The sequence below is a fragment of the Euwallacea fornicatus genome, chromosome 13, assembly GCF_040115645.1.
Source record: "Euwallacea fornicatus isolate EFF26 chromosome 13, ASM4011564v1, whole genome shotgun sequence".
Taxonomy (NCBI): Eukaryota; Metazoa; Arthropoda; class Insecta; order Coleoptera; family Curculionidae; genus Euwallacea; species Euwallacea fornicatus.
Window position 1 is genome coordinate 3,757,440 of NC_089553.1, and position 13,797 is coordinate 3,771,236.

Genomic DNA, 13,797 nt, shown 5'->3' on the forward strand with positions numbered 1-13,797 from the left:
TTTTAAGTAATTTCATAAGAATTATTCCATAGGGGTTAGGTCAGGAGATTTAGCAGGCCAGAAAATATTTGGAGGTCTGCGAATAGCTTTTCCGTCGGAAGTATTTTGAAGGTGTTCTCTGGCAGCTAACCTGGCGTGGCATGAGCCAACATTCCGTTGGAATCAAATTTATCGAGATTTTTTTTAAAGGTAGCCCGTTTAAAAAGTCATTGAATTGATTTTGTAAAAATTTTAAGTAACGATCTACATTCATAGATTGTCGATAAAATATGGTCTAATTAATCCGTTTTTGAAAATACCACATCACACATTCCATTTAAACCACTATTGTTTGCAACAAGTATTTATTGTAAAATTCGTATCGAGATTATTAGCGATAATTTTGTGACGTCACAGTGCCGTTTGAAGTACACGTTGCCTCATCGGAAAACATTATATCCCTTATTAAAAAAAAGGATCCTATTATAACTCTCCTTGGACGAGAATTCAACATTTAAACCGCCTATAATAATCCCTTTTTTGCGTGACCAAACTGTACTTCGCATGGATTTTATTTATTTCGCTTTAAAATTTTTTTATTTAAATTATTTTGTCTTTCTTTTTCGCAATAAGATTTTTGGAAAATCGTTATTTACTTCTAACTTCGTGTCTCCATTGGTAACCAATTTCCAGCGTTTTTTTAATTAAATTATTTTGGACACTCCAATAATTCATACATTTATTTACTATTTTCGCAACTGTTGATTGATTGATGTTTCTGTTCGCATGTCTATTTTTAATTCGTTTCAGATTTCAGACCGTGCAAAGCTTTTTACGTGAATAATTTTTTATGAAGAACAACTTTTTTTTTTGTAAAAATAATTTTAAAAATGTTTTCCATATGACTCTAACTTAAATAGACACACTGTATATGCTATTTCAACCTATTAAAAGCTTAGGCCCACCATGAAATGCAAATTTTTTTGCTCGTGCTTTTCACTTTTGTTTAACTTAAAGTTGACTCGTCCCACATGTTCCTGTTTCATCCCATATCCGTTCTGCACACATTACATATAATTTTGAAATTTTATAATTGATAGGACCATTTATATGTAATTGGAACGGTCGAATGTGTAACCGCACGCTACTGAATGCAATATTCATAGGTACATACGAATTAATTTATCTATATGTAAAATCAATTAAGGAATGTTTACGAAACGGATACGATATGGAAGGGGAACATACAGTCCGCCTTAAGTCTAATCTGAACTGACCCAGGAATTTTTTTTTTCGAGCAGTAACGTGCGCAGCAAAATTCCGTTTGCGCGGCATGATGAACGAGGTTTATAATAGTTGTGGCTTATGAATTTTCGTATTAAGTATTTCAATTTTTAATAGTAAGGATTCTGTTTTTTTTCTTAATTTCTGATGATATTTCCCGTTTTCTGAAGTTTTGTAGGGTTTTCGCCTGAGCTCTTACTTAAGCGTGAATGTTATAATTTTGATATATTTTGGATAAAATGGGAGTATTTTTAATGAAAACTAGACAACCTACGCTCTAGACCATAGTTAATAAATATACCAGGTGATTTTTTTTATGTCTATTTAAGAATTCTTAAAAACTATTGCGCTACAATTTCCAAAAATGCGCAAAATTTAGTTTTTTTAAGGCACCTTTTGAGCCTCAAACGAACGTGTTGCCACTCTTTCTCTCACCCCCCACGCACTGCAAGTTAAAAAAAATCAAATGCGGCCACCCCTCCTTCGTCACACCAATGGATGGATAAAATGTACCTAAAAATAATTCTGTACGAGTTTTTGCGTTTTGAATGTATTTTTTCTCATCCTTTAAAGGAGCTGCGTTTTACCATTTGCCGTCTATTACTGTTTGGAGTAGAACAGTGCTCAATTTGAACATTTGCACGAATGATTAATGAAATTTCACTACTTGAATCTTACGTTCAATTTTTTTAATTCCATTTACTCAAATCAAATTAAGTCATTTGAAAAGACGTAGCAGGTTTAAAGGGCAAATTAAAAAAACACTCTCAAAAAGCAGAAATACATAGAGTTATTTTCAGAAACATTTTAGCTACCCATTGACGTATCACCAGGGGGGTATCCATATAATTTATTTAAGTTGCGATGCGTGGGGGCGAGAAGGTGAGTAGTGAGGCATTCATTTGTGAGTTGAAGGGTGCTCTACAAAAAAATTAATATTTACGTGTTTTTGGATATTCTTTATATAGTAATAGTTTTTTATATTTTTAAAAATCATCTCGTATACAGGGTGTCTCAACAAGGTCTGTACAAAATTGTACTGCATATTTCTAAGGCGAAAACGTGGCGATTTAACATAATTCACCTTAATCGAAAAGTGGGCGATTTCCAAAATACAGGGTGCCAAAGCGAAGATTAAAAAAGGGAAAAAATGAATTTCTTGGTTTGTCACGCTACTGTCTGAACAAAATGCCGCATCTGGGTTTTTTTGAGGCGAGAAATCAGAATCCGTTTACGTTTTCCCCGCACATTGTGGGGGATGCTGTGAGAGCTAGGTGAATTATCTTTGAAGTCACTTTTTAATCACCCGGTATCATTTTTTTATGGCTAAATTTGTATGTTTCTACACGTTTTATGAAAAAAAAAATTCGCGCAATTTCCTACAGATGTGGCTTCTTGGGATATCTGAAGTTTAAAGTTCGCCCTTATCTCGAAAAATAGCTTTAAGCACACATTTGTCGGTACAATACAGCAAAATAAATAATAAAAAAATCGGTATAGTCAAATAAGAATATGAAGACTCGAAAAAAAATTGATAAGAATTGAAGAGTAATTAAATGTTTTGATTTTTTTCGTTTCAAGTGAACAATATGTTCCTGAAAGATATTTTTCAAGGGACGCAACTAATTTTAAACTTCAAATGCGCGAAGAAAGAATGCCTGTGAGGCCTTGCACTGAGATACCTTTTTTTCATAAAGCATGTAGGAAAATACAAATTTAGTCCCAAATAAATTTTGTATCGGGCGATAAAAAAATATGTCCCTTTAGAGAGTTTACCTGGCGCTGCCAGCGTCCTCTATAATGCGCATTGGAAAAATAAACGGATTCTGATTTATCGCTTCGAAAAACCCCCGATGCGGCATTTTGTTCGGATAGTACCATTACAAACCAAGCAATTAATTTTTTTTTCTCTTTTCAATTTTCCCTTTAACGTCCTGTATTTTGCAAACCATCTGTTTCTGGATCAAGGAAAATTGGATTAAATCGTGACGCTTTCGTCTCAGAAATCCGCGATAAAATTTTGTACAGACTTTTTGGAGACGCCCTATAGAATGACGATGATGAAATTGCACGTGCCCTACCATCCGATACAACTGGGGAATAAGGAGATCACAAAAGAAGATTAAAAACGATAACATTTTTCAAAATTTGCATTAAGAAAATGTCATTGGAAAATATCGAGAAGCATAATAACCTTTTCCACGAAGGCAAGGGCTCTTAATTATGGTAATTTTCCATACATAACGCACAGAAAATAATATACACAAGTATTTACTGCACAATTAAAGGACTTAATGCATAAATAATAACATAAGTACATAGGCAGGTACTAATTACCTACTTGTGTTATTATTAAGGCCGAATATGAGTGAATGCATTGAGACCCAGCTGGAGCGTGAATTTCAGATAGCAACATACAATTCTGTATGCAAAAGACACGCATATGCTCATGGAATTATCGGAGATCAATTATCCATATATAAACTGTAGTTGATTGTGGTGGTTTTAGGATCACATTAATAATTAGTTAAATTTGGAATTGTTTATAACCCAGCTTCTATCACGAAACTACAGGATTAATTTATGGTCATTCTACCATATTTCATACGGATCTGTGTAGTGCTAACATATTAATTCAGTTGGAACTTCTGGGTGCGAATTAGGAAATGCACTTTCTGGATCAAAATAACCTGCTAAGAAATAAATCGATTATATTTCGTTATTTTCCAAGCTTTTTACATTTCAGAGACGACTCAGCCTAGATTCATAATCTGGAAAGGATCCGCAAGGCCGTTTCTTTCAGAGCTAAGCACATAGGAAAATATTTAATCAATTCTTAATTTCTCTTAATGCCGGAGAGACCAAAGATTTATCTGTTAATTGACTTTAAGCTTAAGAATCCTTTTCGCCAAGCTCCTTTCCAGGTGAAAAAGCGTTACTAGTGCCGTTTGGTGTAGCTACGCATATGCTAAAGGTACGTTCAAATTTGATTTTTTTAAAATGAATCTCAGTCGTGTCGCAGTGAGTATTCAACGACAATGTCGTGGCAGAGCCCTTTTTCCGAAATCAAAGTTTTTTTTTGGAAATGAAATATTTTGGGAGTGCCAGGTGCATCAATTTTGGCATTCTTCGCTTTTTCGAGCAAACGGTCAAGAAGTTTTAAAAGAGAAAGAGGACTGGAGAAAAAGAGAGAGAGAGAGGAACAAAGAGGAAGAGAAGAATAACAGTTACAACAAAGAGGTTAAATCAAATTTGTAATTTTTACAAACGCACCATAGTTTTATAGGCGAAGCAATATGAATTAGCCTTAAATTCTTAGACCTCGTCTTTTAACGGGTTTGTTGAAGAGAAATTACCGGTGCAAACGTCCAGTTGTGATTATTACTCTACTCCGATATGAAAATAACAATAATAATAAACTTGTTTTACGGCTTAGAGTTAGAATTGGCAAGTATCGAGCTTTACTTTTGGCCCAGGCAGTGCTTAAAAGCGTTAAACGCCATCTGTGACCTACATTTTCTAATTAAAGTTACTTTTCGGAGCAGTTTTTATTAATTTTTCAACGAGGAGACCGTAAAATATTGGGAAGGATTTCCCAAGCACACATCTACTGGGGATATTGGCATAATTTTGCGAAAATGTCCTTAAAGAATCTCAAAGAAAATGATATCGTATCGTTACGGGATTACCGTCATCCTCTAAATAACTCCAGGGATAATAGGGAAGTTACTTGACTTGAAACAACGTGAAGAAACCTTGCAAAAATCGTCGAAGTCGTCAAGGGAACATGAGGAAAAGAACTTAATTAAGGGGGTAGATACCTGGTCCAACCCTTTCTGAATTCCGTTTTTTTACGGTTAAATTGACTTAAGTTGGAAATCGGAGTCGCTCCTCCATATTTATTTATTCTGAAGGTTCCTTCATTGTTCTCTAGATATATACTTTAGAAAACAAGAATTAATTATTTGCCCATATAGAACTTATATATATATATATAGGGCGTTCTAAAACGGTTGTGCCTAACTCAGGGGGTTAATAAAGGCCATTGTTGTGAATAATTTTTGCCCAGAAACCCCTATTTTATAACATGCCGCATTGTCCCCAGAGTGACTTTTTCTCAAAAAACTTCCATGACTCAACTCCCATGAATAGAATAAAAACAAACAAAATAAACACTTTTAAACAATTTTATCAAATGCATTCCTAAACTACATACAGGGTGCCCGGAAATTAGAGGTAAATATTTCAGAGGGTACGGCAAAAAATAGGCAGAAAAGCTCATATAACTGTAAGTCGGGAAATGGACCCTAATGTATAATTGAAAATTGATTTTGGCTGTGCACCTGCACACGTAGCTCGTACCGTGCAGGATCATCCAAATCGACATTTTCACGAGCGATAGATCGGAAAAGGCGAACTTATTAGATGGCCAGCGCCAAGTCCTGATTTGAGCCCGTTAGATTTTTTTTGGTTGTTTGAGATTTGATTGTTGGGGACGGTCCTTTTGAAACTTTAATATAATTTAGTTTTGCATTGTCTTCGATAAAAATTTATTAAAAGTAAAAGTCTTTTAGTGTCAACGAGCTAACATTACGTTTTTGAACAAAAACGATCCTGGAGCGAAAAAGTCTCAGTTTTTACTAGTGGTTTCTGTGCAAACATCGTTCGCCGTTCGGTCCCATATGACGTTCTGGAGTTTTGCACAACCTTTTTGCAACATCCTGTATAATTGTATAGCATTGATATAGACGTACAGATAAAAAAGCTAGGGTGGTGTGTATTACGGTGCATCAAAAAATGGTAAAAAATTTGAATAGACATTGCTATGATTTGAGAATTGAGGAAGACTTGAGAACAATTTCAGTACGCCTTCAGTCATTTTGAAGACGGTGATCTGAGCCTACTAACATGATGTAAGTACCGAAAGTACCATTGCAGGATTAAGCGTCGCAGGGAGGAAGACCATTTAAAAGACACAGTGATTTTTTTTTACACGTTAACCGAGCAAACTTGTTCGGATGTTTTGAAAATATTCTTTAAAAATTTAAAGAACAAACATTCCCGTGGGGCACAAACTGTCTTCTTTATTCCTTGCAAATGAGACCCCATGCGACTCCCTTATTCGGGGAAGAAAGTATTTGTTTTTTCCTTTAAAACTGATGCTTTATATGCATTAGTTGCCATTCCCAGATGACTAAGAAGCCACATCTTCAAGCATTTCCATGCCTGCACAGCATCAGTATTTACGGAGATGTTTCATATTATCAAAGATAAAATACTTGACCTTTGCGAAATGGAACGAATTATTACAATTCATATTGAATAACATCGAGAACTGAAATAGGGTTGTGAAAATATACAGGATGTTTCACTGTTCGTAATGCGTAACGGATCTTTGCTTGATTTGATAATTCAGTTTTGGATTTCTTTTAGATTTTTTTTTTAAATCTTCAAATGAGCATTAGGAGGGCTTCAGTGCATAGAAAATATTGTGTCACCGTTAGAGAATGCTTGATGTGCCAAAATCCTGTATTGGTCACTTATCAAGGTTGGTGCGTTTTTCATTCGCAAACTAACAGAAACTTCATTAATTGTTAAAATAACCATTGTTATCCTTTTCTTCTTCAGTACAGAGAAAAATTGAGGCTTTATAAACTGGGACGGAATGATCCAATTGTTGACCAAGTGGGTTTATCGATTAATTAGTCTTTGATATGAATCCAAGTAAATATGTGAATTTAAGCTTACCTCCAATAAGCATGACACAGATACTGAAAATCTTCTCGTTAGTTGTGTTGGCACTAACGTTTCCGAATCCCACGCTGGTTAAACTTGAGCAAGTGAAGTAAAGAGCAGTCACGTACGCATCAGTATTGGAAAGATTGGCTACGTCGTTTATTTTAAGTCTGTCAGCTAATGCCCTTATCCAGCCTATAAAATAAAAATTATACCTGCTAAAAGATAAAATAGGAACATGGACCTAAATGTAACGAAATTGAAGTGAAGTATGCAGTATGTCCAAACTAAGGTCAGCACGGGGATCTTGTAACAGAAACAGATTTGGTCAACTGGGAGAAAAATTGTGCATTCATGGGGGTAGTCACATGGCGCAAATATATCTACGAAATTATTTTCGATTTCTGAGTTATACTACTTCTCATAAAAATGGCAACAGTTAGAATTAATGCGTGAATTTCCACCAAAATTGGTGTAGGTGTTTAGCGGTAGCAGTAGCACAGTTGATAGACCTAGCTATACCGTACGTTCAGCGTATCGGAAACGTGCTTTTCCGGCAAGAAAATGCACGACCACATTTGCTCGTATACTATGGCTTATCCATAACGTCACAATGATGGTACACTTCTCTGGCCTCCACGCTCTCCCGATATTTCGTCCATAAAACACGTACGGGATATGGCAGGAAAAAGAGTTATTACACTGGAGAACCCGTGACATACTTTAGCAGAATCGCAAATTGCAATTTAAGTCGTCTGCGATACATTACTTCAAGAGGAAATTGACCTTTTCCTTAGAAGCTTGCCCAGAGGAGTTTCTGAGGGTGTAAATTCACAAGGTGGTTACGCACATTATATGAATTTTAAAGAAATTCTGAACTTTAGTTCCCTCGCGAGTTATATAAAACTTAACTCGAGAGAACGTAATTGATCCATTAGTAACACATCATTTGGAGATCGAGTTGGTGGAAGCATCTTTCAAGAAGACCAAACACGTTTTTAGCAAAATGGAGCTCTGCCGCATTATTTTCGCTTAGCGCAAGAATGGTTGGATGGCAGATATCCTGAGAAATGGGTTGGTAGAAGGGGACTGATAGGATGGCCTGCGATACCGCCAGACTTAGCACCGTCAGATTATTTTTTATGGGGGGGTGGGAATGTAAAATCGGTTGTTTACAATACCTTGCCTGATAATATTGACGATTTGAACAGGAGAATTGCAAAGGCAAGCGGAGTTATTTCAGAAGCGGCATTTAAAAATCTTAGGGAAGAGTTTCAAAATGGGCTTTGTTATTATCGGGAAAATAATGAAAAACATTTAGAATAAACTAAAATTGTTAAGAATTCGTATTTCAATTTTTAACGAATTTTGCTTTTAGGAGTAGTAATAAGAAAAATGATTGGTTTTACAACTTAAAACGGCTATGCAGAAGGTTATTACGATCGTTTCCTAATCGTAAGACGTATTTGAATGGAAAAGTCTTAGTTCCGGTGCTATTGAAACATTAATAGAAAAATAAATTTAGAATTGTCAACGAACCCAACTTGATAATGCAACAATTATGTATCACCTAACCCCCCTCGCCATTTATGACATTTGATATGGTGGTTCGAGCCTTGGGGGGAGAGGGTTGAAAGAAGCGCAGCGAAGTCGACATAAAAATTGTTCTTTCTCGATAACAAATTCCGACGTGCTTCGGTGATTGTTAAACAAATTTATCCCATTCCGAGATAATAGGAGTGGGAAGTTTTCAAATTGACACCCTGTATGAATTTTTAAGTAGGAAAGTATGCAGTCTGAATATATATTACAGTAGGCTTCATAATCCCAATTTTTAAAATTTCCCCTGCAATATTCCATGAACTCTAGTTTTAGCACCAGTCTGAATGCCCTTTTCTGACGAATAAAATTTTTATTGGATACTTACTGATTTCATACATAACAAGCCCATACTTGATGATACTTTCAAAATTTGTATTATAAATTATTTTCGTTACATCCAACTGAAAATATTTGCAAATTACTTTCATTGTGTTACAGATCCAGCTTAATCCGCCTACTGCATGCTATACATATGTATGTACATGATACTCTCACGACGCACACATTACTTTGAGCTCCTTAATCCTTCACGTTTCTAATTAACCAGAAAAACCAAATAGAGTGAAAACGAGGAAATTCGCTCCATATTTTTTAGCGATTTAATTTTAGCCATAGAATGTGCAGTCATAACAGCTAAATGTATGACACTCAATTCTTTTTTGAAACTACCGACTAGACCGTCGTGTCGTGTAAGTAAACGGTGCTTAGTGGTTTCCAGAAAATAAATGGGAACTCCAGGATTGTTGCTGAGCCAATTTGCTGCTTCCAGAAAAAACCCTTTTTTTGGAAAAGTCTTTATTTCCCATCCAGTTTAGACCCGTGTTTCTGTGTGGACGATTGAGTTATTAACACGAGTCTATTTCCAGAGATAACCATTATTCTCATCTACTGGTTTACTGAAAAGACAAGGCAAACAACTGACTGGAATATCCAGGCGGGAGCCGCAATAATGTAAGTAGTTGCCAGACGTTGTAAATGTACTTTAATTAAACGGTACTTTTTTAAATTTTTTCTCACAGCTTCATTTTAGTAATTAAACCATTGTGCGAGGAATAGGGTAAATAAGGTTTTTAATTTATAAAAATTGAGACCTAACGAAATAACAATACCAAGTAGAGACACGTTTCCAGAGGGAAAAACGCACTGTCAGTGCCCGATTTGAAAATTTCCCAACGAGAAAACTTTGAGCATGAAAAGAGTCCATTTTCACCTATCGTTTCTCATAATCTGACAAAATGGCGAAGGTTACCGACGTCGCCGGACACCTGAGACAGCAAAAAAGGACCCGGCAGATGGCGCTGGTGGAACGTTTGCCTGAAGGCTCGAAACGTTTGTCGACGACGTCGCTGACTTCTGCTTGAGACGAACCGAACTGACGAGATGTAATAGGAGCGAAACTACTCCTCGGGGCGTTGGAATTAATTAAACTTAGAGCTGGAATAAGGTGTAAAGTAATAATAGGCCTCAATGTTATTTGAGGAGATAGAAGACGGGTCGAATTCATAAAGTCTGCAGGACCACTGCAACTCCACTAAGCCGAAACGTAATTTGCAAATTTTCGAGACCTAAGTGTGTAACGGCAGGTTTTGTGTCTCTCGCCTCTCACGATCGATAGGGAAGAATACTTCAAAAAATGAGTTTCATTGTATTCTTTCACCGACAACAAATTTCCCTTTATAAGACTCCGTTTCGAGGACCTTAATACATATTCCATTAGCAGGAAGCAGTCCTAATAAACTTGAGATTTGGAGATTACACAATACACTTCAGATCCAATTTATACGGTGTTAAATGAAGATGTTTGCCAGTGATTAAGATCCGAGAGCACTTTATTATTCTTTCTGCAAATTTTTCAGATGGCTCGCAAAAACTAGGAGTATAGTGTTAATTTAACACTGCCTTTGCTCTGATGTCATAAATATTCATGGAAAATCGGATATAGCCTGCAGGGAACGGTTTAATATAAATGTCTATAAGGCCCCAAATTTATGGTAAATATCAGGCTTCACAGGTTTTGCTGTAGGCTTACTCCTTTGCATAATATCAGAGGGGGTTCATAAGCTCCCCACTTATATCCAATTAACGAAGGCTTATTTACTACGGTTTATAATGGCAAAGCTAATATCCAAAGTTAAATAATAAGCCTAACGTTTTCATTGGTAATCAAGAAAACGACGTTTTTCCTTCTCTGATTTATTTAGTGAGAGAAAGCTAACTTTACATACCGCGCGGCTCTACATCGTACCCCCCTCTCGCCCCCCTCCCTTTTTTTAACTCTTTAACAAATCGTTGTTTTTTGTTTTTTGAAAATTCAAAAGTAACGTTATATAGAACGAAAAATACATCTTTTGTGCGTTTATTTCTATTTTCGAATGCTGCTTACCGCACCGCTCGCACAAAATGGCCGAATTCAAAAATTTTAAGTGTTGCTCACGGGATGCCTGAAATTATAGGCCTTTCAAGACTACGTTCAAATGGGCGTTGCGATTTAAAATCTTTCGATTGATTTTTGAGAAAAAGGGGCATAAATTTGGTAATAAATGCAACGCAAAGTCAGTTGAATAGTACGTAAACAGTGAAAAAATTTCTTTGTCGAGAGGAATTTGGTTTATTCTCGATTCTGTGCCCACCAACAGTCTTTGGTTATTTTTATGTACCTTTTTATCATTTTTTTTTAACTAAAGGGTAGAGATAACAGGGAGGGGGGGTAGCTTAGAGTCGCACAGTGTGATCGTGCTCAGTTCATCGTTAATGATCGTTGGAAATAATTTTCTTATGCGATGAAAGGATTTGTTTTAAATGAAGCTTTCAGTCAACTATTTTAGGTGTTTTAAACGTGTGTGGATAAATAAGTGCGGTGAAAATTGGCTTGCTTTGTAGCGTGTCTGGGACTTGTTTGAGTAAATGGCAATTCCCGTTCACAAGGCGTTTTCCACCGAAGTTAAATTTTTTTCGAGAAGACGCAAGAGAATATTTCGTGCGAATTCGCTTGCGGACAAGTGCCCATTTCGATTGCGAACATTCTAAAATGCACCCGAAATCAACGGCTCTAACATAAACTGTGGCTGCGTAAAACAGAATTTTTTTCAAAAGACTTTGGGATCGCTGGAGAACACAAAATACCAGGGAATACAAAAATTAAAAGAGATCCCTTTCCCTTCGTTATAACGCACTACAAATACCTGAAGGTACGCCCTTAACCAACTGGGTGCTCGGATAAAAATATAATTTTTGAAAGCAAACATGAACTCAGTTTCCCCCATATATTAATTTGGACAGTGTTTGATTTTAATGAAATATTGATCCACAATTTTCCAGTTTTGTTGTAAATACTTGTAAATTTATCCGCATATTTTCCTTCCATACCGCTTTCCTGCTTTATCATTTTTAAATAATGAATGTGCTGTTAACTTTAACATGAAGCTAGTTTTGATGGAAACCAAGGATCTCGGCGATACTCAGACTCTATTTCAACGTTTCTCTGGCAATTAGTTTCAGTTAAAGCCGACGGCGCATTAATTTTGGCCCTTAATTAGCTCCAGGGCCGGAACAATCTAATTTCATCACGTTTAGGTGCACGTCTATGGAAAAGTATTAGAAAAAGGGGGGGAGGGGGGGAACTTATCGTTCCTGATGATAAATCTTATCTTATCCGACAGTAATCCGTTCGGATAATCTTACGAAGGAGAATCTTGTTAATTTTTCTAGTTGGGAAGAGAAAATTCAGGTAGCAATTAGTGACGCCTTAATTTTAAATGGAAATTCGCCTGAATGCTCCGTTGAAGCATTATCTCCGTACACAGGGTGTAAAAAAAGAGAGACAACGTCATTCGGCTTGACACCCACATTGTCCACGTAATAGGGTTCATGATATGACATCACTGACGTATTGGTCATCCCATGTTAAAGAGTGTATTATTCTAGTTCTGATCGACTAAAATTATGATTGAGAGCCAGGGTGAATTTCCAGGAAGTAATATTTCAAAGTTATATTATTGTTATTAAATCTTCGTGGTGAACATTTCCATTTTTCCATTCGGAGCATTTTTATATTTTTGAAGGTTGCACGGATCATGGGGCAAAAGGCATCCGCCGGGGGCACGTGCCCTGCAAATTTATCTGCAAAAATCTGCATGAGAGGAAACTGTTTTTTACTCTCTCGGGAGGAAATGTTACACTTTAGTCCCTTCGGGGATAAGCTGCTGTTTAATTTTTGAATTAAATTTTTTAAAATTTGAATTTTTTCCTAGGAGGCATCGTAACTAAATGAATATTTCGAGAACGGCGAGGGGAGTTTTGATATATGGAACGTTCTGAATCGATATTTATAAACAGATTTAACCAAAATATCCGGAAAAGCGATCGTTTTGGAGTACTTTTTAATATTTCGTGTTCCGTCTGTCGCTCCAACTCCTCGAGATATGAAGTGCAACTTTAGCTTTTCTTGCGATTAACCTTTTTTAAAATTTTTCCAATATGACTCAAGTCCTAGCTAAGGCAATCGCTTTGATTATAGTAAGCTATTTTTGGTAACAGTGCTGTAGACGGGCAATATTCCCATCTACTTCACAATAAACTCTGATAAAAAGGGCAATAGCAAACCAAAATACGAGTAATTTAAAAGCAACCCCAGAAAATAAGCAAAAATAGGTTAATGTAAGGCGCAGTGGCTCTTGCAATTTCCTCTCAGTGGAAAACCCATAAGGCCACGTGCCGGTAACTGAAAAGTATAAAGAAAATTTTATTCATTAGTGCAATATGAATGCAAAGATTTTATAGATCGTTTATCCTTATTATGAACGATACTTCCTCACCAAAAACTCCCTTGACATATCTCCTTACACACGTTGAATATATACAATAAAACGACGAGAATTTCCACTCTCCATATTCCTAATTAAATTACAGAAGCGAAAGAGCCATTAGACAGGCGGTTTGTGGCCGCAAATTTAGGTTGGATATTTATTAATTTTCCTCTTTTGAAACACATTTATGCCCCTTTTCAGTATTACGGAGTATTTAATAAGTAAAGAATAGTTATTTGTTCTCAAAAATTATGTTTGATAATAAATATTATTAAGCGCAATGGATCTATCTCAGGCTCATAACCGTGGAAAAACCTCTTATGGGGCTCCCTTTTCCAGCGACGTGAATACCTATCTTCCTCATTAACATTTTATAAAGATTAAAGCATCT

General features: G+C 36.1%; 1 protein-coding gene across 2 annotated transcripts in view; it reads right to left on the reverse strand.

The window, feature by feature from the left end:
* The window catches only part of Elk (Eag-like K[+] channel), a 122,051-nt gene that overhangs the window by 16,380 nt on the left and 91,874 nt on the right, over nucleotides 1-13,797 (reverse strand). For both annotated transcript variants that reach the window (XM_066288905.1, XM_066288904.1), the window contains exon 9: nucleotides 7,012-7,194. In XM_066288905.1, coding sequence (XP_066145002.1) covers nucleotides 7,012-7,194 — 183 coding nt within the window. The remainder of the gene's footprint in view (nucleotides 1-7,011; nucleotides 7,195-13,797) is intronic.